Source organism: Saccopteryx leptura, chromosome 10, assembly GCF_036850995.1.
Source record: "Saccopteryx leptura isolate mSacLep1 chromosome 10, mSacLep1_pri_phased_curated, whole genome shotgun sequence".
NCBI classification, from domain to species: domain Eukaryota; kingdom Metazoa; phylum Chordata; class Mammalia; order Chiroptera; family Emballonuridae; genus Saccopteryx; species Saccopteryx leptura.
In genome coordinates, this window is record NC_089512.1 from 5,521,972 (window position 1) to 5,547,866 (window position 25,895).

The 25,895-nt window shown below is 46.3% G+C and overlaps 1 protein-coding gene across 7 annotated transcripts in view; it reads right to left on the reverse strand.

The window, feature by feature from the left end:
* Positions 1-16,192, reverse strand: part of DOCK3 (dedicator of cytokinesis 3) — a 261,860-nt gene extending 245,668 nt beyond the window's left edge. For all 7 annotated transcript variants that reach the window (XM_066350463.1, XM_066350461.1, XM_066350460.1 and 4 more), the window contains exon 1: positions 15,816-16,192. In XM_066350463.1, coding sequence (XP_066206560.1) covers positions 15,816-16,179 — 364 coding nt within the window. In that variant the 5' untranslated portion in view covers positions 16,180-16,192. The remainder of the gene's footprint in view (positions 1-15,815) is intronic.
* Between the last annotated feature and the right edge of the window lie 9,703 nt (positions 16,193-25,895).

Consider the following 25,895-nt stretch of genomic DNA (forward strand, 5'->3'; position numbering starts at 1 on the left):
ACAAATACAATATTTAAAATAATGAACGAGTAAATTTAAATCAACAAACTGACCAGTATTTCAATGGGAACTATGCTCCTCTCACTGACCACCAATGAAAGAGGTGCCCCTTCCGGAAGTGCGGTGGGGGCCAGATAAATGGCCTCAGGGGGCCGCATGCGGCCCACGGGCCATAGTTTGGGGACTCCTGATTTAGATGGCTATTATAACCACATTTTTTAAGAAGCAGAAACTAGGTATTGGCAAGGATATGGAAAAATTGAAATTCTTGTACATTTTTGGTGGAAATATAAAAATGATACAGGCACTATGGAAAACAGTATGGTAGTTCCTCAAAAACTATACACAGAATTACCATAGGATAATCCTATTTCTAGGTATATGCCCAAAGGATTAGAAACAGGAGTCTAATCCTAGATATAACCCAAGAGAACTGAAAGCAGGGACACAAACAGATACTTACACACCAACGTTCATAGCAGCTTTATTCACAAGTCAAAAAGTGGAAACCGGCCCTGGCCGGTTGGCTCAGCAGTAGAGCGTCGGCCTAGCGTGCAGAGGACCCGGGTTCGATTCCCGGCCAGGGCACACAGGAGAAGCGCCCATTTGCTTCTCCACCCCTCCACCGCGCTTTCCTCTCTGTCTCTCTCTTCCCTTCCCGCAGCCAAGGCTCCATTGGAGCAAGGATGGCCCGGGCGCTGGGGATGGCTCTGTGGCCTCTGCCTCAGGCGCTAGAGTGGCTCTGGTCGCAACATGGCAACGCCCAGGATGGGCAGAGCATCGCCCCCTGGTGTGCAGAGCTTCGTCCCATGGTGGGCGTGCCGGGTGGATCCCGGTCGGGCGCATGCGGGAGTCTGTCTGACTGTCTCTCCCTGTTTCCAGCTTCGGAAAAATGAAAAAAATGAAGAAAAAAAAAAAGTGGAAACCCAAGTGTACATCAAAAGATGAATTGATAAACAAATGATATCTACACATATGATGGAATAGTATTCATTCATAAAAAGAAATTAAATACTGGTATGTGCTACAACATGAATGAAAACATGCTCAGTAACATAAGCCAGACCAAAAGGACAAATATTGTATGATTCCACTTATACATATATGAGGTATATAGTCAAATTCATAGAGACAGAAAGCAGAATAGAGGTTACCAAGAGCCAGAGGGAGGGGTATAAGTGGGATGATAAAAACGTTCTGGAAATAAATAGTAGTGATGGTTATACAGCAATTTGGATGTACTGAATGCCACTGAAGTATACACTTAAAATGGGTAAAATGTACATTTTATGTAATAAAAATAATTTTTAAATATTGAGGTGAAGAATTAAACCAATTAAAACAGATTACCCAACACAGAAATCAGCTATGGTTTCTGAGAAAGCAAATCAATAAAAACAATAAGTGCTTTGTGGAACAAACACAGAATCATTACCTACAGTCCTATAACACTGTCTCATTGGAGCTTAAATATTTCAGTATGTCTAAATGTACCAAAAGATTTTCTTTTCATAAGGTCCCCTCCCTCAATCCCTAGTACACCCTAAGTGCTTTTTCCCTTTCCCAAACCAAAAAGTAAAACAAAGCCCCCTCCTTCCTAGCTCTCCTCATGACAACAGGATGGCTGCAGCAGTACCAGATGTCATGTCTACACGCCCCCACCCAGAAAGGACACTGCCCTCTGCACAGCACCACTCTGCATCAGGCTCTACCTCCCAGAAGACAGGCAATCCTACAGAGTGGAGCCTTGACCATGAGTCAGTAAGTTCTTTAACAGGACAGAGTCTGTCATAAAGGCACTGAATCTCACATCCAAGGAGAGGAAAGGAGCCATTTTCATTTTTCACAGAGCTGATTATTCAGTTTCCCTTGAACAAGTTCAACTGAGGTATAGTTTGTAAATGTGTGGCTGGGGAGAGAAGAAAACAGAAGTGAGTGGCTGACAAATGGGATAAAGAAAAAGATGATATTTAAAGTAACTACAGAGAAAAGAAATGTAGAGAGATAGAAAGAATACATTGACAGTAAGTCAAAGAGTCCTCAAAATTCCCCGAGAGCATCACAATCAAATGAGAAAAGGGACAAACAAGAGAACCACTAACTGGAATTGGTGATTTTCTGAGGGATTTCAGGGAGGAAGCAAACAAGTATCACTTTATTAGCGTCATAATCACTTGTTTGTTTTAACAGTATCAAATCATCAGAAGGTTCAATTAGATAACTGATGTCCAAGAAGCTGAACGGGTAGCAGGGGACAACTTTATTTTTGTAACGCTTGGGGATTTATTGCTCTCAAGCATGTATCAAATTTCTAAAAAATTTTTGAAAATGCAACCTATGGAGGAAATAATTCCCTATACTGAAAAGGGTGCAGAAAAATAAACACCCTCACTGTCCTGGCAATAATTTCAAACATCCAGCTGCTCAGAAGTAGGAGATTAGATAAATTATAGTATATTATCCACACTGTGGAACAGCAGTCATTAAAACAATAAACATTCCAGACATAAGAAAATGTTCACAGTATAATAGATTTAAAATAAAAGGTTGTAAGACAGTGGCCCTAGCCAGTTTGCTCAGTGGTAGAGCATCGGCCTGGCGTGCAGGAGTCCCAGGTTCGATTCCCGGCCAGGGCACACAGGAGAAGCACCCAACTGCTTCTCCACACCTCCCCCTCTTTCCTCTCTCTCTCTCTTCCCCTCCCACAGCCAAGGCTCCATTGGAGCAAAGTTGGCCCGGGCGCTGAGGATGGCTCTGTGGCCTCTGCCTCAGGTGCTAGAGTGGCTCTGGTTGCAACAGAGCAATGCCCCAGATGGGCAGCGCATTGCCCCCTGGTGGGCGTGCCGGGTGGATCCTGGTCGGGCACATGCGGGAGTCTGTCTGACTGACTGCCTCCCCGTTTCCAACTTCAGAAAGATACAAAAAAAAAAAGGTGTAAGACAGTATCTATGGTATAGCCCTAAATTTATTTTATTTTTTTAAGTGAGGGGGGAGGCAGGGAGGGAGAAAGAGAGAGAGATAGTGAGAGAGATATGGAGGGGGAGAGAGAGAGAGAGATGAGAAGCATCAACTCATAGTTGCAGTACCATAGTTGTTCATTGATTGCTTTCACATATGTGCTTTGACAGAAGGGGGGGGGGCTCCAGCTGAACCATTGACCGCTTGCTCAAGCAAGTGACCTTGGGCTCAAGCCACCAACTTTGGGCTTCAAGCCAGCAACCTTGGGATTGTATTGATGATCCTATGCTCAAGCCAGTGAGCCCTTGCTCAAGCCAGCGACCTTGGGGTTTCAAACCTGGGTCCTCAGCTTCCTAGGCCAATGCTCTATCCACTGTGCCACAACCTGGTCAGGCCTAAATTTATTTTAAATGACTAGTTAGATGTATAACATATACAGAAAAAAATACTGGTTACATATACTAATATGTTGAGAAGGGTTATGTCTGGGTAACAAAATAAAATGCACCTTCTTTCTTTTGTATATTTTTCTATGTTTACTAATATTTTTATAATGAATATGTATCTTATATAATCAGAGAAAATGTTACATAAAAAAGGAAAAGTTCAAATATATTCAACATATTGAATTCATAATATAGGGAAGAACAGAATACATTATACTTTAGAAAAAATTCCAACAATAAAAAAAAAGAATCTTTTCTTGGCGCTTCTAAAGGTTTAACCTTGAGCTCTCTGGAAAAGTTACTCATCCAAAACACAGCTTCCTCAAAGATGTCAAATGAAAGAGGTACTGTAGGGGTAAGTTCAAATTTCATTGCTATTATCTGCTACAAGGTTTCTGAATTATTGTTGGTAACTGTAAAACTCCAGGTGAGATGGATTCATACTGCACTCCTAAAGCTCCCTCCTAAAATTGATCATTTGAAAACTCAGCAATAAACCTTCCTAACAGGCTCAAGAAAGAGAAAAGACAAGACAAAAAAAAAAAAGTGTATTCATGATGTCACAAATTTTTAACCAAATATTAGATTTATAGCTTGCCTTTTAAAATACTATCAGGATTGCCTGACCAGGCAGTGGCGCAGTGGATAGAGCATCAAACTGGGATGCCAAGGACCCAGGTTCGAGACCCCGAGGTGCCAGCTTGAACGTGGGCTCATCTGGTTTGAGCAAAAGCCCACCAACTTGGACCCAAGATGCTGGCTCGAGCAAGGGGTTACTCGGTCTGCTGAAGGGCCACGGTCAAGGCACATATGAGAAAGCAATCAATGAACAACTATGTGTCACAATGCACAACAAAAAACTAATGATTGATGCTTCTCATCTCTCCATTCCTGTCTGTCTCTGTCTATCCCTCTCTCTGACTCTCTCTCTGTCTCTGTTAAAAAAAATAATAATTTTAAATACTATCAGGATTAACAAAGCAAAATAAAATTCTTCACTAGGTTGGACTCCTAATTAAGCGTTTATTGATCACTCATTATGAGATAGGTCCCAGGGTTATAAACACGAAGACAAAGTTACTTGTCCTGGAGTTCAATCCCCTGAGGCAAAAAGATGCAATTAAGCATGATCTAAAAGAATAAGTGTCATAGTAGAGTTGGTCCAACTGCTGTAGGTGTAAGCAGCAGTGCTTATTAATGTAGGACAGAGCTGGGGAAGGCACCAAAGAGATGACATTTGAGCTTTCTAACCTGGCATACCCCAGGCAAAGAAAGGTAGTCACTGCATTCCTGTCATATTGTAACAACCTGAGCAAAGCAACAAAGGGAGGAAAGTTCTAGGCCTGTCTGGAAAAGGGTGAGCTGTCCAGCGTATCTACAGTGAAGAGAATGTGGAGAGAATGCCAGAAACAAAACTCAAGAAGAGTTTAGTCCCACACTTTCTCCTGTACGTGACGATGAAAATGGACGGAACATCTGTCCAATGCTAACATGTCCTTGTTACTCCCCACACTTAAGAGTAAAGCCACACAGACCTCTTAGAAGCATCTTTTTCTTCATAGCTGGCCAGTCTGGCCAGAACCCCATCCTAACCCCAAACACTATCATGTAGATAGAGCCCAGCTGCCACTGTCACGAAATGCTCAATAAGTCATCCAGATAATTTGCAATCAAAACAGGACAGAGCAAAGTCTGCTTGTTTATAAACTGGACAGTTTCCTCTAATAAGACTTTCTGATTCTGTCCAACATTTTTATCAGCCACTTGGAAAAGACAGAAGATAGGTTTATCAATTGTGTAGATAAAGGTTCAAAGAAAAGATGGTACTATGTGGGATTACAAACTCAAGCTTCAGAAAGACTTGAGAGGCTATACTGATGAGCCAAATACATCTAGCTCTTTTCCCAACTTAGGACCAACAGGGGCAACCCAAATATACTCTTCATCAATGAAGTGTAATGGAAATAAATGTAATATCCTTTTTAAGTGAAACAAATTTTACAGTTATGCTTATTATCAATTTTACAAGCTCAAGGTGGAAGAGATCTAGTTTGATTTTAGTCCATACAAAAGAAAACCTAGAGTTTAGTTGCTATGAGTTCAATATGAGTAATTAGTGTAAAATGGCAAGCTCAAGAAGTCTCCAAAAATCAGGCTTAATGCTACATTAACAAAAATGTCCAATTCTATGGAGATATATTTATAAAACCTTCTATATGCCTGGTACTGAGTTATGTCTGTCAATAATACAAACATAAATATGACATAATCCATAGTTCTAAGAGTTTAAAGCCTAAAGCAGTGCTTTCTTAACCATGGGTCACAAAATCAATTGAGTTGCCACAAATGTTTTTTAATGAAATAGAAATGAATAAAAAATATCAGAGTACACAGTATAAAGTACTCAGTATATACATCACAAACTTTTAACTTTTTCATATATGTATATGTATGTGTATATGGGGGGGCCTCGGGTTACGGCAGTCTCTACATACGACATTTCAAGTTTACAATGCTCACTCCAATAATAACTTGAAAAAATTGAGACATGAGTATTTTGGCTTACACCATTAGCGTGGTACTTACGGACTATGTGGGTGAATTTGTTTGGTTGCATGTGAAGGAAAAATACGTAGTATCGTGTCATATGAGTGAGGGAGTTTCGGGCTGAGGACCCTAGTCAGGTCTACAGAGCTGTTATGGATGCCTTGAGATGCTATAGGCAGATTTTGGAAGAGAAGAAGTCGCCATTGTTCCAGACTAGCCTGGAATAATCCTTTAAGAAGGTAGAGAGGCCTGCAGCAGATCCTGTACCCTCTGCATCAGCGGCTTCTCGAGATGAAACACCCATAGTACAGGTAAAATCATCTCCAGCGTCCCCTGCATGTTTCTTAGGCAATCCTGATTCACCTGACAGAGCATCTCCAGCACCTTCTGCAGGTTCTCCTGCCTCTTCAGCTTCCTCCTCCCAGTGGGTCACTCTCTCCCACCTTGCAATGCCCCTGCCAGTGTGCAAGCCAACAACTGGAATAAAAGTACGGAATTTACATTAATTCTTTGTCATTTCTTTCTGTTAATACAGTACAGTGTATTTATGTCCTTTTCCTTTTTCTGTGGCTTAGTTGTGTTTTTATGTCTCAATTATGATTTTACAACTGTGTTAGGGATAGGTAAGTGACTTAGGCTAGGGTGTGTTTCGACTTACACCAAAATTTGTGTTATATCACTGTCACAGGAATGGAACTGTGTAATAACCCAAAGACCCCCTGTATATATATGTGTGTATATATTACATTTATATATACACACAAGAAATAATTTTAAATTTTTTATTTATTTATTTTTACAGTGACAGAGACAGACAGACAGACAGAAACGGAGAGAGATGAGAAGCATCAATCATCAGTTTTTCGTTGCGACACCTTAGTTGTTCATTGATTGCTCTCTCATATATGCCTTGACCGTAGGCCTTCAGCAGACCGAGTAACCCCTTCCTTGAAGTAAGCCTTGCTCAAACCAGATGAGCCCGCGCTCAAGCCGGGGACCTCGGGTCTCAAACCTGGGTCCGCTGCATCCCAGTCCAATGCTGTATCCACTGCGCCACCACCTGGTCAGGCAATTAAATGTATTTCTTATTGTAGACCAGTCAAAAGTTGGAATGGCCCTGGCCGGTTGGCTCAGCGGTAGAGCGTCGGCCTGGCGTGTGGGGGACCCGGGTTCGATTCCCGGCCAGGGCACATAGGAGAAGCGCCCATTTGCTTCTCCACCCCCCCTCCTTCCTCTCTGTCTCTCTCTTCCCCTCCCGCAGCCAAGGCTCCATTGGAGCAAAGATGGCCCGGGCACTGGGGATGGCTCCTTGGCCTCTGCCCCAGGTGCTAGAGTGGCTCTGGTCGCAGCACAGTGATGCCCCGGAGGGGCAGAGCATCGCCCCCTGGTGGGCAGAGCGTCGCCCCTGGTGGGCGTGCCGGGTGGATCCCGGTTGGGCGCATGCGGGAGTCTGTCTGACTGTCTCTCCCCGTTTCCAGCTTCAGAAATTTAAAAAAAAAAAAAAAAGTTGGAATGACATTTGTCTACTAAACAGGATTAAACACGCCACTCTAAGGTACACAGAATATAAAAGTATAAAATCTTTCCAGTTGGAAAAAGAGAAGGTGTGGTCAAAGGTCTAGAAAAAGATTTACAAAAATAGTGTTATACGAAAGGGGCCTTGATAGGAAAATAATCTGAGAGAGAAAGACAGGAGAAAGCACCCATCTAGAAGGAATAATATGAATCAAGACATAATGAAACAAATAACAAGAAGTGTTTCATACGTGGCAAATGTCCTGGCACATGGCAGCATGGAAAGTCCAGTTTGGCTAAAGCGTCAAGTACTAGTGCATTAGCAGATGAGGCTTAAAAACCAAATCTACGCCCTGGCCGGTTGGCTCAGCGGTAGAGCGTCAGCCTGGCGTGCGGGGGACCCGGGTTCGAGGGACCCGGGTTCGATTCCCGGCCAGGGCACATAAGGAGAAGCGCCCATTTGCTTCTCCACCCCCACCCCCTCCTTCCTCTCTGTCTCTCTCTTCCCTTCCCGCAGCCAAGGCTCCAATGGAGCAAAGATGGCCCGGGCGCTGGGGATGGCTCCTTGGCCTCTGCCCCAGGCGCTAGAGTGGCTCTGGTCGCAGCAGAGCGACCCCCCCGGAGGGGCAGAGCATCGCCCCCTGGTGGGCGTGCCGGGTGGATCCCGGTTGGGCGCATGCAGGAGTCTGTCTGACTGTCTCTCCCCGTTTCCAGCTTCAGAAAAATACAAAAAAAAAAGAAAAAAAAAGAAAAATAAAAAAAAACAAATCTGCGCCATAACATGAAAAGTGCTGTGCATAGTAAACACTTGGTGACTGTTAGCTTTGTCAACTAGCCTTACTTAGTTCTGGCGCCTTAAACCCTATCTCGGGCCTAGCCAGTTAGCTCAGTCAGTTAAGAGCGTCATCCCGAAACAACAAGGTTGCGGGTTTGATCCTGTCGGGGCACACACAGGAAGCAGGCAATGAGTGCCTGACTGAGTGGAACAACAAATGAATGCTTCCCCTTTCCCCTCCCCTCTTTCTCCCTTCCTCTCTCTGTCTCTCTGAAAATAAAAAAGAAATTAAGCCCTGGCTGGACGGCTCAACCAGTTGGAGCATTATACCAGAGCGTGAAGGTTGCCGGTTCGATTCCCCAGTCAGGGGACATGCAGAAGCAGCTCCACATTCCTGTCTCTCTCTCCCTTCCTCTATCAAAAGAAAAAAAAAAAACTTATATAATTCTAAAATTTTATGAATTACTAAAGGGCTACGATGCAAATTATTTATATGCAGGCACAGAACACAAACTTAAGAAATGAGAGGGCTATTCTATTCAATAAAAAAGAAATGCTCTGATCACAACTATTTAACCATAAAATTGTCCCAAAAAGTGGTGAGGGCACTGTGACTAGATGTATTTGAATAAAGGCCACATGCACATATGTCTGAGGTATGATACTAAGTCTACAATATACAGTTCTGCATTTATTATACACAAATTCTCCCATCAATTTCGGTTCTCATTCATTAATCAGCTCATGAATGAATTTTGAAGAAACAGATGGAAGCAGGAGGTTGGGACAGTATTCCATTGTAGGTAAGTAGGAAAACCGGAAGCTTCTGCATGACACTTTCCAACATAGTAATTATCTTTACTAGAGTACCCTAACGGTGACATAGCAAATCCACTCTAAGTACCTGGGCCACAGCTAAAATAATTTGGTGATGTATTTAAGTTCCCAGAGCCCTTATGTGAAGAAAAAAATCTTGCTTTTCCACACAAAATATGTCAAAAGGGGTTATGCAAGAGTCTTCAGAGCATAATCATACACAAGTTTGTTCATTACCGTAGAAGCATAACATTGGAATTAAAACCCTAATAGAGCATATCCAATAATGCTTATATGTTGGGAATAATTTCAGATCGAATGAAATGTCTTTATAATAAAGATTAAAAGCACAAGAATTCAAAAAATAATCAAAATACAAACTATTAAAAATTAAAATTAAGCACTGATGTAAAAATATGGCATGAATATAAAGTACTTTCAACCTCAATGACCATTCTTTTGAGACTGTTATGCTTCAGAAGGTATCTAAAAACGCGAGATAGAAAATGGTTTCATGTTTACAATTTAGCTTAATGTTTCTAAAGCACATTTTCTTAAAACACTGCATGATCAAATGAACTGTAATATTTGAAGTCTATAGAATATTGCTGCATATTGCCTTTTCTATTAAAAATGTTGATAATTTCCAGTTGTTCACTTCCTGTTTGCTTTATGGAATGATGGATCAAAACAAAGACTTCGGTTTGGGAAGGTGCTCAATAAATGTTTGCTAAATTCAATTTCTTTCCTCCCTACTAACAATTTCTTTAAAAGAGGGCAATAGTACTCAACATATTTCTCAGGGCTGTTTAAAAACCTGCCTTCTGACATGTCATGCCCTAAATCTGTACTCATTATCAGTGCAAATCATTACATTGAGGAAAACACTAAATACTACGTAATCTTATAAAAATGTTTAACATAGAAACAAAATTCCTTAAATACAACTATCCAATCTATTGAAAAGTCTGTAAAGGATGCCTTATCTTTTAAGCCAGAGACACACACTTCTGAAAAACTCCTTTCAAAGGCAACACTGGATAATCAAAGAAATTGAGGCTCCAAATCGCAATGTCCTAAAATCAAATCTCAATTTAGGACTTACTGGCTTTAGTACCTTACCTAAGTCTCAACTAAAGTTTCTTTCTCAGTTGTTTAGAACAGAGGGGAGAGGTAATAATTATGGTGTAAGGTTCAAGAAGAATCATGTTGTAGAAGTTCCTCATAAACACTAAACCAATACACATCAAGCACATCCTCACTTTTCAGAACAAAATGAAGTCCTGGGGAGGTGCCACCATTCTACCCCTGGTGGATGTGTTTGTCTCTAAGAGGCTGGGGCCCCTCAGGGGCTTGAAAGGCTAGGAATGCCTCATGGAGCAAGTAACTAAAGAGCCCACCACCCTCATCATATTTCACTGAGTTGTACCCCCTTTACCAATAGATTTAGTGAAATTTTGTAAACACTGGTTCTTTCAGTTCCCACAGAAATTTTGTAAGTTGAATTTATTTTAAAGAATTGAAGCTTAAAAAAAAGAAAAAAACACTGTTGGGTGCCCCCCCCCCCCAATCTGGAGAAAATATAACAAAAAGAAATCAGGTAAAAATAAGACAGAAAATATGTGTTGCTTTTTAGTTTATATTTTTTAAGATTTTATTTATTGATTTTAGAGAGAGGATAGACAGAGAAAAGTGGGGGAAGGAGTTGGAATCATCAACTTGTAGTAGTTGCTTTTCTTTCTCTGGCAAGCCCGGGGCTTCAAACCAGAACCTCAGCATTCCAGGTCGACACTTCATCCACAGCACCACCACAGGTCAGACTACTTTTTAAATTAGAAAAATAAATATGATATTACAAAACCAAAATATAAGGCATTCTGGTTGGTAATGAGAAAAAAAATTGTCAAGGTCTACTAAGTAGAGGTTAGGAGAGAATAAGCAACAAATGCCCTGAATTATTTTAAAATTTACCTCATGAATAACTGCCTCTCATTTAACAAGCATTATGTCCTTCTCTATGCCCATGCTGGGCCCCTCCACAGAAAATAACAATTTTTCTAAAGCTAAACTCACATTCCTAGGAAATCAAGAATTGCGGTACGGATAATGGGTTAGCAAGCAGAGACAGAAATCTGTGTTCCAAGGTGGTCATTATTTTAAAATTTAGCTATTAAAACAATCATACGGCCCTGGCCGGTTGGCTCAGCGGTAGAGCGTCGGCCTGGCGTGCGGGGGACCCGGGTTCGATTCCTGGCCAGGGCACATAGGAGAAGCACCCATTTGCTTCTCCACGCCCCCCCTCCTTCCTCTCTGTCTCTCTCTTCCCCTCCCGCAGCCAAGGCTCCATTGGAGCAAAGATGGCCTGGGCGCTGGGGATGGCTCCTTGGCCTCTGCCCCAGGCACTAGAGTGGTTCTGGTTGGGCAGAGCGAGCCCCAGAGGGCAGAGCATCGCCCCCTGGTGGGCAGAGCATCGCCCCTGGTGGGCGTGCCGGGTGGATCCCGGTTGGGCGCATGCGGGAGTCTGTCTGACTGTCTCTCCCCATTTCCAGCTTCAGAAAAATACAAAAACAAAAACAAAAATAATCATACCACTGAAAGAAGTAAGAAGAGAGTTGCTTTGTTGGCAGAAAAGGCAACTAAATAAATAAGAATAAATAAGATGACCTTGTGAAGCAACTTCCACTGCAAAGATGTCGAACCTTTGTTGCTATACTACTTCAGGAGTTTATTATTTAGAAACATTGCTGTTTGTCGCTGGCATTTGCTGCTGCAATTAAGAGGATAGGGAAAGTATTTTCTTGGTCTTTGGTTCCCGTCTTTGGTAGTATGGGTGCAATCAATATAGAAAAAGACAGATGTTTCATAAAAATACCTGGATTTTTCTCACCTAAGTACTTTAGAACAAGAAGCTTTCTGGAAAGGTAAAATAAAAAAATGAAAAGATGCAAAGCTTTCCAAGTATTTGCAGTAACAGAAAGGAAAGCAGTCTCTAGCAGGGGAAGAGACAAGGAGTCAGAATACGGAATAAAGGGTTCAGTAAGGAACAGCCCCCTATAATACTAGCAAAGAACAGCAAGAGAGTCAAGCACACCACAATTGCTGAAGGACAGAAGAAGGACTAGCAGCCTCTGAGATCCAGTTTCTTCATCTGTATCATGAAAATAGCATTAGTGTTGCTCTGGGAATCTACGCGGTACAACATAAGTGAGAATCCCCAGCACAATGACTGAATAACTGTTTTGATCCTCAAAAAAGGGCCGTTTTCTCCCCTTCCTCTGAAGTCTATCACAGAATACTAAATTGAAAGGAAAGCTCAGATATCACCTTGTCCCGAGTTAGTAAATCAAATAATTTTAAAATATTTCAACGTGTACAGAATTTCTAAATTATAAAAATAAATAAATAAATAAAAGGTAGAGAGATATTACTACGATATCTCAGAAACCTTATCAATGTCAAGCCTCACCAGTGCAGAGGAAAAACTCTTCGCACTGCTGCAAGAAGGGCTCCTTCCCTCACCAACATCCGGGCAATCCCCCCCAGTGGTAGAAAACACAAATAAGTTTCCCCTCCTTGCGGTACGGATAATGGGTTAGCAAGCAGAGACAGAAATCTGTGTTCCAAGGTGGTCATAAAAATCAAAGCTAAAACTCAAAAACATTCTCTCAGAGGAATAATAATAATGGTCAGATTTTCAAGTTAGCAATTAAAACAATCATACCACTGTAAATGGACTACTTTTCTCATTTTATGAACAATATTTAAGCTACATTTAAATTAAACTGGATTTTATGAACACGCCTGGGAGTGCAGCCTGACATGCCCATGGGGAAAAAATGTATCCTGAGTTTTGAAAAATTTATACAAGAATTTTCAGATCAAAACTGCAAAAGGGACAGTAGAAGAAAGCAATGAAAGAAGTAAGAAGAGAGTTGCTTTGTTTGGCAGAAAAGGCAACTAAATTATACTAAATCACAGCTATCAATGTCTTCAGAATAACTGCCTCTCATTTAACAAGCATTATGTCCTTCTCTATGCCCATGCCGGGCCCCTCCACAGAAAATAACAATTTTTCTAAAGCTAAACCCACATTCCTAGGAAATCAAGAATTTCATTCCATCTTCCTGGTATGTGACTAAGTCACACACCAAATCCTAGTGCCTTGAGATTCACATACGCCTATCTTGATTACCTTGCATTGCCTCCTTCTCAGAACTAACACACCAGAGGAAAATAGCTACCTAGTGTTGTTATTGTTACTATAAGCACTAAAGGAAAAAGAAGAAACTAACATTTATTAAGAACTTGGTAGGCTCTCATTTGATTTTCACAACCCTGTAGGTAAATGTTATCTCAAATTTACAAATTAAGAAAATTATGTTCAAAAACTTAACCACGGCACCCATAAAGAAAAGCCAAGACTCACAACTTGGCCAGCTCCACTACTCTAGGGTTCCGCCCCAAAGGGAAAGAAAGTAAGTGCCACTGGACAGCTGACCCCTTTCACATCAATTATTTATTCTAGTTAAGCAGCTCTGAAGGCAAGTTATGGAGAAAAGAACCCATCAACTCTCCATTTCACAGAATCTATTCAGTATTTAGGGAAGACTCTAAAAGAAATGGTAAAATGTCCCCAGAGGTGAATCTCTCCTCTTCCCATCATTTCCCAATTCCGGCTCAGCAGAGGCTCTAGCAGGAGGGCTCCCGTTATCACCTCCATCCTAGCACACGTTATTATGCCAGTCTAGCATAGCTAATGAAAAACTTACAGTTACCTTTCAGCACAAGGATTTCTACCAACTCAGATCTCACTGCAGGTTCTTAAATTTAAATTTAGTTTTCACATAACTTGCCTGATGGTATTCCTAAACGTTAACACTGCCAGTTTTAAAAAATGATTTTGTGCTGAAATGGGAACAAAATCTTGGTTTGGCTACAGTAAAAATGGGCAACAACAAAAAAATATGTTTAGACAGATTACCCACCTATGCTTTTTCATGACAACTTAAGTGGGGAACACTGTACACTCAACATTTTTAAATCCCTTTCTAACTGAAAGAAGATGACAAGTGACTTACAATACTGTAATGTGACTTGAATTCCTCTATTGTGTAATTGCCCCAAAACATTAACATTATTAAAAGTAAAACTAACATTTAACCCTTTATACAATGTCATACTCTTTTTAAAGATGTTGTTATAAAGATTGTTTAGTTTCTGTGGTCTAACACTTGCAACAGATTAAAAAAGAGGATTCTAAGAGGACTAACGGTCTCATCTAAAAGCAGGTTTGTTTTTAACAAAACCGACACTATAATACACGCTATGCTTAACATCGAGACACGTCCAGAATCACTTCCCATTGTAAGTGGGAAGTGGCATCCGCGTCCCGTGCCTCCTGCCAGGCCTGTCGACATCGCCGCGGGCCCGCTGGCCGCAGAGAGGACAGCCCAGCAGGACGGGAAGGATACCGTTTTTAGACCCATCCCAGGGTCACCCACAGCGTTGTCATGGCCCCATTCCGGAGACGCCGCTCCGCGGGGTGGAGTAGCCCCGGGAGAACCATGCGGGGCGTGCTCGTGCCCCTGGCTCTTGGGTCTAGAGAAGCCTTCTAGGCCCTTGTTTCGCGGAATTAGCCTGCGTGGTAACTGTTTGGACACTGAGCCGTCCCAGTAGCTCTTCTGAGGAACGAAGCGCTTCTTCCTTGGGATCAGAGGTTCCAGCCCTGCGCACTGCCTCTGCTGCTCCTCTGCCTTCCAGGCCACTCTGAGTTTCTGGCGCCATCCCCAAACTTTCCTTCTTTCTCTGCTCCCTAAGAATCTGTTCATTCATTGTGCCTACAAATATAACCTTGTGATGCCAGGTCAACACTCCTCAAAGCCCAGGAAAAGGAACATGGTGTTCCCAGCCTTCATACCAGCAGATCCATCTATCTGTCACAAGCACTACCAAGTCAAAATCTTCACTAGAGTTCTTAGAGACACTTGGACACCCCCCACCCACCCACCCACACACACTCTTCAGAGCCCAGCTCAGTGCCTCATCTCCAGGAAACCTTCCCTGATCTTGCAGCTACCAGACTGGAACTTTCCCTCTTTCCTGGGGTCAGATCTGTGTGCTCCAGGCCAAAGTCAACTTTCTGGTCTCTCAACACACAGCCTAAATACTGACAGCAGAACAAATTAAGCTGGATCAAACATGTGAAGACAAATGTCCGCAAAATTTTGAATTGGGAAAATGATGTCAACATTTTTTTATCTTTTTTTTTTTTTTTGGTAATATTCCGGTCCAAAAATAAACACTGGGCTCATCAACCCAGGTGCGGAAACACATTAGAGAAAACAGGTTTCCAGAATTTGGCTTCTTGGGTAAAACTGCCCGGAGCTCCGCACCGGAGACCTCGGGCGGCCGCCGGGCCCTGCCCACCCCTCCCGGCCGCCGCACCTGCCCAGGCCACGCCGCCAGCGCCCCCTGCCGCCCTCCCCGCGCCCCGCGCCCCGCTGCCACCTCCGCGCCCCGCATTCCGAGCCCGCACTGCATGCCTCGAGCCCCGAGCCCGCGCCCGCGCCGCCCCCACCCGCGCTCGCCCCGCGCCCCGATGCCACCCCCGCGCCCGCCCCGCGCCGAGGCCGCGCAGCCTGCGGGCAGGGGCGGGGGCGCGCGGGCGCGCAGCGAGGCGGGGTCGGCCCGGCGCCGACAGCACAGCACGGGCGCGTCCCCCCGGCCTCCCGCCGCGGCCGGGCCGGAGCCTCACCTACCTACGCCGTATTTCTCCTCCTCCGTGGGGGTCCACATGGCCGGGCCGGGCGCGGCCCCGCGGGCGACAGCGCGGCGGCCGGGCGACAGTGCGGCGGGGACGGCCGCGGGCCCGGCTGTGGCGCACCGCGAGCCGAGGCGGGGGCGGTCAGGCGGCGCGGGGCAGTGGGCGGTGCATCGCTTGCAGGCCGCCCGGGATGCCGCGGCCGCCACGTCCGCACCGCGAGGCTCCCGGCGGCGCGGGCGAGGGCTCGCCACTTGTCCGCCGCCGCCGCCGCTCGGTCCCTCACAGCTCCGCTCGCTGCTTGGCTCCCGGCGCCGCCGCGGCTCGGCTCGCCTCAGCGGGCTCGCAAAACGCCCGCGCATGCGCCACTCCCCGGCGTGCGGGGGGCTCGCGCTGCCCGGGCTCGCGCCGCCCGAGCCCGCGCGAGAGCCCACCCGCCGCCGCCGCGCGCCAGCGGAGGGCAATCGGCGAGAGGCGATTGGACGGGTCCCGCCTGGCTCTTCCCCGGACCCAAGGCCCTGGGCCGCAGCGAGCGCTGCGGGCAGCGGGCCTGGGCCCGGGGGAGGCCCTCGGACCCCCGTGGCATCCGCGTCCCGTGCCTCCTGCCAGGCCTGTCGACATCGCCGCGGGCCCGCTGGCCGCAGAGAGGACAGCCCAGCAGGACGGGAAGGATACCGTTTTTAGACCCATCCCAGGGTCACCCACAGCGTTGTCATGGCCCCATTCCGGAGACGCCGCTCCGCGGGGTGGAGTAGCCCCGGGAGAACCATGCGGGGCGTGCTCGTGCCCCTGGCTCTTGGGTCTAGAGAAGCCTTCTAGGCCCTTGTTTCGCGGAATTAGCCTGCGTGGTAACTGTTTGGACACTGAGCCGTCCCAGTAGCTCTTCTGAGGAACGAAGCGCTTCTTCCTTGGGATCAGAGGTTCCAGCCCTGCGCACTGCCTCTGCTGCTCCTCTGCCTTCCAGGCCACTCTGAGTTTCTGGCGCCATCCCCAAACTTTCCTTCTTTCTCTGCTCCCTAAGAATCTGTTCATTCATTGTGCCTACAAATATAACCTTGTGATGCCAGGTCAACACTCCTCAAAGCCCAGGAAAAGGAACATGGTGTTCCCAGCCTTCATACCAGCAGATCCATCTATCTGTCACAAGCACTACCAAGTCAAAATCTTCACTAGAGTTCTTAGAGACACTTGGACACCCCCCACCCACCCCCACACACACACACACACTCTTCAGAGCCCAGCTCAGTGCCTCATCTCCAGGAAACCTTCCCTGATCTTGCAGCTACCAGACTGGAACTTTCCCTCTTTCCTGGGGTCAGATCTGTGTGCTCCAGGCCAAAGTCAACTTTCTGGTCTCTCAACACACAGCCTAAAACCTGACACACTTGTTGAGTAGGAAGCAAAACAAATACAAGAATGTCTTGGTAATCAACAAACCTTGTTGAGTCTTCCTTCACAATGTCCTTTTTGATTGGTTACTTCTCCCAGGCCTGACAGTGCTCAATCTGGATTATAGTAGTCCCCTATAATTCCCATTATTCATTGGAGGGACACATTCCAAGACTCCCAGTAGATGTCTGAAACCACAGATATTATTAAACCCTATTATTTTTTCTTATACATACATACCTTTCACTTAAAGGACTATACACCTTCTCTTTGGCATACCCAAATTGCCAGCGTCACTACTTTTGTACTTTGGGGCCATCATTATTAAGTAAAATAAATGTCACTTGAACACAAGCACTGTGATACCATGACAGTCGATCTAGTAACCAATGGGTAGAGAACGTCTACAGCATGGAAATGCTGGACAAAGGGATGATTCGGGTCCTGGGTGAAATTTCATCACACTATTCAGAACAGCATGCAATTTAAAATTTATGAACTGTTTATTTCTGGAACTTTCCATTTAATATTTTTATGCCATAGCTGAAGGTAGGTGACTGAAACTGCGGAAAGCAAAACGATGTATATGAGTGGGGACTGCTGTATTGCCACAGATTCCAAGTTCCTGACCTATAGATTCCTCCTCCCACCAACAAAGGCTGCCCACTCCGGCCCCCAGGAAATGTTCTGTAAATGATTGAGTTCCCCAATAGCTAGATACTTCTTTTTTCTGTTGGTCCAAAAATGTAATAAAAGAGATAAATTTATTTTATTTATTATTTGTGTGTGTGTGTGTGTGTGTGGTGACAGAGACAGAGAGAGTCAGAGAGAGGGACAGATAGGGACAGACAGGAAGAGAGAGAGATGAGAAACATCAATTCTTCGTTGTGGCTCCTTAGTTGTTTACTGATTGCTTTCTCATATGTGCCTTGACAGGGGGGCTACAGCAGACTGAATGACCCCTTGCTCAAGCCAGCAACCTTGGGCTCAAGCTGGTGAGCCTTGCTCAAACCAGATGAGCCCACGCTCAAGCTGGCGACCTCAGGGTCTCAAACCTGGGTCCTCCACATCAGAGTCCAATGCTCTATCCACTGAGCCACTGCCTGGTCAGGCTAAAAGAGATAACTTTATTTATGTAGCTAACTCTTCCGGGAAGATAGACCCGGCCCAGTGGCTACCATGAGAACATATAGTATGGAATGGAGCCATGTTCCCACACATCTTTCTCCAAGGAGCTATCCAGCAAATGGGGCCAAGTTACACAGACCTTCTCAACAACCTTAAAGCTCTTATTTCATCCTCTCATTTCACTTCATTAGCTGATGTGTGTGAAGACAGCCTTAGAGCCTAAGGGCGGGTTTTCCCAAGTTTCCTCTCTTGATCTCAGTCTGAATACATCTTAGATGGCAGCTTCCGCAGACAAAGACAGTCCCAATCCCTGACTGCGCACCTCAACTCAGAGGGCCTCGGAGAAGTCCCAGAGTCCTAGAGTATTGCTGTTTGTACTAAATTTAGGTTGTTTTCTTGAGTTGATGGCAAAGGGCAAAGCACACATCATGGAGAATCAGCCTTCAGCAGGACTGTGCACCTGCTCTCCTGTACCCACAGCATCTGCTCTGAGTCCTTCCTCCGGCTCTCAGTCCACTAGACTGAGCTGAGCAGCTGAGGGAGGCTCTCGATCGCGCCCACCCCCACCCCGCACAGACACACCCCTCCCAGCACGGCAGCTGACCTCCAGCTTGCCTCTGAAAATCAGGATCCTCAGCTTCCTGTCCTCCCCTCTTTTCCACCCACCCTTCCTCGTGTTCTCACCGCCACCCACCCAAGTTCACTGTGGCCCCTCTCAGGATCCCCAGGAACCCCTGCACCATTGTTCCCTACCCCCAACCCCCGTTTTTACCCTGCTCTGTTGCACAGGCTCCTCCTGTGGTCCCTGTCACCTCACTTCCCATTCCCTCTCTCTTCCTCCTCTTTATCTGACTTCCAAGGACAATCATCCTCTCCTCTTTAGAGCCCTCTATTTCCATGCAAACCATTTGTCTCTCAGTCCTCGAAAGTTTGCGTTTCAACCTTGTCACCTTCCAGAAACTGCTCTCCCAGAAGTCCCCAGGGCCATACCAACACCTTTGCCCTTCCCTGGCTCTGGCTGGGCCTTTGCATACAGCATCCCTCAGCCCATGTACTCTTCTCTCTTGAAACATGGACCAGACCCTCGTTACCCTCCAAGGGCCACTTCCCCCAGGAAAGCTTCCCCATCTGCTTTTTACTGAAGCACGTTTGCTCTCCCATGAGGACCTATCCTGTAGCACATTTGATCCAAGAGAACACATGTGTCCCCCTTGCACATTGACAAGCATCTGTTTCTTCCTTCAGTGGCAAACATTGCTCTTCATTTAGTTTTACCCACATAAAGCCTGCCATAGACTAACATAGAGCCTGCCACCTAACAGGAACTCAACTGCTACATACTCTCAGCTGAATGATCTGCCTGCCTATTTCCTGACAGCGTAATGAAATAGGCTGGGAAAAAAAGAATTGGGAAGTTTGCTTCAGCCAGTCACAAATCTCCAATCCAATTCGAGTAAACTTTCATGATATAGGCACATTAGCTTTAATGAAGAATCCACTGAGCTATCCCACTGAGTAGCCATATAACAGATAAGCATGGTGGAGCGATTTATCTAAGAAACAAAAAAAGTTTGCAGCGGTTTGACCTATCATGTCACTATTACCTTAGGGTTAAAGCCTTTGGGGTATTGGGGTTAAACTCATGACCACGTGATAAATTGCAAGGTGGTAAGTGAAAAAGAAATCAAGTGTTCAGCAGGACATTCTTTAGGATCAGTGGCTATTAAAAATAGGCCATAACAAAATAGATTTTGTACATCCTGCAGACAGCATCATCTTTTTCTGTTAAATGGAACTTAAGTCAATCAACAATTTTTTAACATGAGCAAACTCCATGATGATAAATCCCTCATCAGCTTTGGTGAATGAGACCGGCCCTCTACCAAGCTGGATGAGCTACACTGATCTTCTCTCCTTGTTTTCTGCTGCCTGGAGAATCAGAGGCTCTTAAGGAGCCAGCCCGTCTGATGACTCAGCTCATAAAACAATGTGTGGCCACAAAGATGATGTTTATTCAGGAGCATTCTGGAGTCTCTTGCTAATGAAGTTGGCAAGCAGTAGGCGAGTGGCACACGATACTCATTCTCCCCAGAGTTTCTGGCCCTGGTGCGAGCGAGAGCAGCACTCACTGCCCTCGCCCAGTGGCCCCATCGTGGATCTCATCTGGTGCGGCATGTGGGGAAACTTCAGAGAAATGCAGTGGGGGTAGAGGCAGGGCCAGGTGAAGTGCAGGTGATGGTGGTGACATTCCGCCCACTCTGCATCAGGAGCTGCCCGGAGCTAGAGCTTAGGCCCATATGCAGTCCAGGGGCAGGTGGACTGGCGGCTCAGGAACATGTGTGACCCAACTCAGCTCTGCCCTGCTGGGTTCCTCTAGGAACAGGTCTGCCCCAGTTAACAAAGCATCTGCAGAGCTTGTGTTCTTCGTGGCAGAGAGACGCCCAAGTTTGTCTCACTTCACCACCAGCCCTTCTGTTCCCCCAAAGCAACAACTTCGAGGAACGCTCCTCTTAGGAGACAGCATTCAAACAAAGACCCCCACAGAGCAGGTTAACCCAGAGGTGACTAACAATGTTAGGGTCCTTTCAGGTGAAGAGACCCAAGTGACTGAGATTATATTATTAGTGTTTTTGCTTTAAATTTTGTTACATCTGAATATCTTTGCAAGGGGGAGGGTAGAGAGAAGGGTGTGAAAAAGAGACAGATTAAGCAGTGCAATATTTCATTATTTTTCTTAAAATGACAAGCTTTAGCCATCTGTTCCTATTTTATCAACCCATTCAAAATATTAAAATGCCGATTCCTTGCGGTTAGCCAGGCTCCTTCAAATGAGAGATGACCAACGCTTCCCTGATTTCAACCTCTGGAGACTGATGTGGCACTTCTGAAGGGGCCGTCGCTCTCAAGCCCCAGCAAGAGAAACACCTGGATATGTCCCAAGCTCCTCAGCACTTCCTGCCCATTGGGGACTCGGAGCTAGCTGGAGACACTGCTGAGCTAGATTCCCTCTGACATCCTCAGGGCCTCACACACCGGGACTGACGCATAGCAGGTGCTCAGTAAATACTGCTTGAAGGGACAGTGAACGAGTCGTTTCTTTTCCTAGAAATTTCTTTATTCCAATACAGTTTTTGTTGGTTTGTTTATGTTTCTGTCCAGAAAAATGTGAGGAGATAGAATAAAAAATTAAACAAGATCCTCCTGGCAGGAAGGGCAAGTAGATAGAAACTTGGCATCACTTAGTTCTCCTTTCCCTTCGGGGGACATAACTGTGCCCTTGAATTTCTGCACGAAGTCACCAAGGAGGAATTGAAATTAAAAACCTTGGAGAGTAATTAGCAACAAAACATTCTAACATCAAGAAGTGAATTTTATGGGACCATATTTATAACATTAATTGGGCCTCTGCGTAGCCAAATGGTGAAATTATTGCTCCAATACAAATAGGCCTAAAACAGAAAAACAGCCCAGAATAACACAAATATTGCAAATCAGGACAGAGGTAATTTCTCTACACGTTGGTAAGAAGCAACCAATTACAATGCCCTCACCAGTTCACTCAAGGGCAAAAAAAAGCCTGTTTGGCATAGCACCGCCTACCCTATCTCCGAATTATTCTGGGGCTTGGGCTAGACAGATAACAGAGAGACTGTTCCCATCACTTCACACGCTTCTCCCATCTTGAAGTGTGGGAATTTTTTTTTTTTGTATTTTTCTGAAGCTGGAAACGGGGAGGCAGTCAGACAGACTCCCGCATGCGCCCGACCGGGATCCACCAGGCACACCCACCAGGGGGCAATGCTCCGCGCATCCCGGCGTCGCTCTGTTGCGACCAGAGCCATTCTAGTGCCTGGGGCAGAGGCCATGGAGCCATCCCCAGCGCCCAGGCCATCTTTTGCTCCAGTGGAGCCTCCGCTGCGGGAGGGGAAGAGAGAGACAGAGAGGAAGGAGAGGGGGAGGGGTGGAGAAGCAGATGGGCGCTTCTCCTGTGTGCCCTGTCTGGGAATCGAACCTTGGACTTCTGCACGCCAGGCAGACGCTCTACCACTGAGCCAACCGGCCAGGGAGGGAGAAATTTTAATCAATCATTCAGCACATATTTAGTGAGTACCTGTTTGGACCAGGTCCAGAGCAGAAAATCTTTATGGTCCTTCCTGTCCCAGAGTTTACCATCTACTTGGGGAAGAAGAGACATTGAACCAGTTATCACGCAAATGAATCTCTAATTAAAGACCTAAGTACTAGAACAGAAGAGTACAAATGTACAAAGGGAGCATCCGTCAAAGGGCCTGACCTAGTTTGGTAAGTCAGGGAAGACTTCTCGGAGGAAACCGTGCTTAAACTGGAAACTGACAATGCAGGTGAATCAGCCAAGTAAAGGATAGACAGTGCTCTGGGCAGAGGGAGCAGCCTTTGGGGAACTAGGTCTGGTGAGAGGGGAGCCTGAAGCAGCCAAGATGTGAAAAAGCCAGTGTGGCCAGGATGGGACGAATCAGCAGCGAGTAAGTGGATAGTGGGAGGAGATGTGGCTGGAGTGGGAGGCAGGGTCATACGTCCCATGACATCGGGGCAGCAACCATTGCTAGGTCTCGGGTCAGAGGCAGAGATGAGAGATGTGACTAAGACAGGCTGTAGGGCCAGGCCCTTCAAGGTGATTCTGGTCTTGTTGGGGGAACAATCTAAGCAAAGGCCCACCCCCTTGAGTTCCGGGCTCAGCCGCCCATTGTACAGTCCGCAATTCTCTAAGCACCTAAAGCCACGCAGAACCACTGCTCACTCTGGACCACCCCAGGCTTCCCCTTCTGTTTGAGCCCATCCTTCCTGGACTGTCAAGACGGCACAGGCTTAGCCCACATCTCCCAGGCTTGGAGGGGAAGTGCTTTCCTCCCAACGGAGCCGACTCTCCAGAGCCTAGGAAGAGTTGCAGGCCCTACTGCTTCCACTGCCATCTCAGCACCTTGCTTGAGCCGCAGTCCTGCCAACGTTGAGAGCCTAGGGAAGAAAAGCATACCAAGAAACAGCTGGCCCTGAACTGGATCAGGGACCACTGCTGATCTCCTTGAGGAACATTTCGTAGAAGATGCAAAAAAAAAAAAAATCTTTTTAAGAACTGTCTTCTGTGCACATCAGATGTGTACTCAGAACAATATGGACCCTGATCCAGGAGGAGAAGGACCAGTACTCACTCTGGTACCACTGAGGAAGAGCAACGCAAAGAAATGGAGAGAATTTTGTTCTCCAGTTAGCACGAAGCGTGATGGATGAGAATTTATACTATGCAGACATGAATTATGGAATGATCGAGAAAATGGTCTCCATCCAGAAACCTCTCATGCCAGGAGACATGGCGATTTTTCTTAAGAAGTTGTTACCGGGTGGTCCTTGCCGAAACCACGACTGGCGCTCAGCCTGCCCCAACCCCAACCCCAACCTGTCCATCTAGGCTACTGCCAGCTCTTGGGCATTTTCCAGTTGTAAGTGACCTGGAGCATGAGGTCTCTGCACTCACATCCAGTTTTAGACACTTCGAGTAGCTTAACCTCTCTGACTGCACTTTTCTCTTCTGACAAGTGGGAACAGTAACAGCTTCTGCATCAGGGATGCTTAACTGAATAATGCCTGTGACGTTCTCAACACAGAGCTAGCCCACTGGAACCTGGCTCCCCTCCCCACCCATTCAGATCGCTTCCCAGAAGTGCTTGGTCTCCTTGCATCTGGGGAACCAGGCTGCGAGAGTATGTTCGGCCCTCCCACCCAGACGCTGGCCTCCCACGTCCGCCTCTCACCGGCCAGCGCTTAGATCAGCACCAGCCCTTTCTCTCTCCTCAACACCAAAAGGTATTGATTTCCCTGAGCTGTTTTCACGATTCCTTGAGAACCACACAGGCCATTGATTCCCTTCTGTGACCATCATACCCCCTGTTTGTAGACAATTTTCCTAGAGCCGGGGGTGGGGGGGGTCTTCAGCTCCCAGGGCTCAGCTCTGTTGCAGTTTGCACTGGTTTAAAGGCCAAACGTGAATTTCTCCCCATTATTGTACGGTGTCTTGTCACACAGACTCTCTCTGTTTCATGCATTAGTCACAGTCTTGCTATCAAATTAAATATTCCTCGGCGGTTATTTTTAGAGAAATCTTTTTCTAACTCTACATGGCGCAGTGATGTGTGCGCACCCACAGTTCTGGATCCCAGGCACTCACTATCAGATGGGCTCCGCACTGTGTGAAGGCTCAGATTCCTCTGGAAAGCAGCCGTGGTGCAATGGAGTTTGCAGCCCGGCTCTGTCCGCGGTCTCCCCTGCCCAGACCAAAACAACGAATCCCCTAAGCCTCAGATGAGCCTATCCTTCGTTAGGGAGTCCACCGAAGGCTCCCGGCACAATTGTGAGTTAAGCCAAGCATGCTCGTGCCATCTCATCCACTTGTTTGACTCGCCCGTCAGTCCCAGTACAAGGGCATCAAGTGTGATTGTGTCCTCGTGCCCTGCACCCCCATGGAAACCTGCTCTCAGGAAAGGGCCTGTAACTCTCCTGACTGAGGCCTGAGTGAATGACAGAGGTTTCATTCCTGCTCATTCCCAGAGCTGTCACCTGCTCAGGCCAGCATCGACAGAGAAATGAGGGCCTCAGAACAGAATTTCAGACTTAGCTCAGGCGGGTGTGAGTAAAGGAGGAGGGGCTTACTAACAGCAAGTTCTCTGCACCCACTGAAAGGCATCACATCGTGAGTTTAAGAAAGCTGTGTGTACCTTAGTCTTAAGGAGCACATAATGGGGTAGAAGCCACAAAACCCACAAGAAGGCACTAGATAAGAATTCCAGGCGGACTCAGCACTTCTCCCTGGGATGTGGACTATAGAGGAAGGAGTGGGCTTCTGAGTCCTAATGTTCCTCCCATATGCTGATGTCCACTGACTGTGATACCCTGGGTCTCACTCACCCAGAGCAAGTGAGGCTAGGGGCAGTGGCGGAGAGGTTGGCCAAATTCTGAGCTCAGTTCACAGGCTTATTTGGCCTCACACCAAACTGCTTCCTCCCTGGAGCCTTCATCAGCGAAGAAGGTGATGCTCTGGCCTCCATCTGGGTTTTTATTTCTCAACTGGTTCAGAAGCTGAATGGGTGAAAGGAGACTGCTTATGGAGAGACCGCTGAGAGAGCACCTGCAGGCTAAAGATGTCATGGACATTTGGAAGCAGACAGGCCAAGTGGACCCCAAGGCCCAGGATGTGAAAGGACCTGGCTGAGGAGGCCAGGTCTCAGAGGATGAGTCCGGTTGAACATGGCTCAGGGGTCAAGACAGGGCACTCTTGGTGGAGGTCTCATGAATCAAGGCACAAAGAGAAGCAAACACAGGTAGGAAGCATTCGAAGATTTCCTTGGGAGAGGCGGCCAGTGGGTGAAGACAGATGGCGGAGAATTCCTAGCAGTCAGTAAAGACTACATCGGCCGGGCGGCCAAGGCCTGTTTCCCAAAGACTTGCTGCGTCCAGGAGAAGTGACCAGGGGCAGAGTCAGTGATGGCTTAGGGGAGAGTCTGCAGGGCGGGTTCCCGAATGTCAGGGCTTG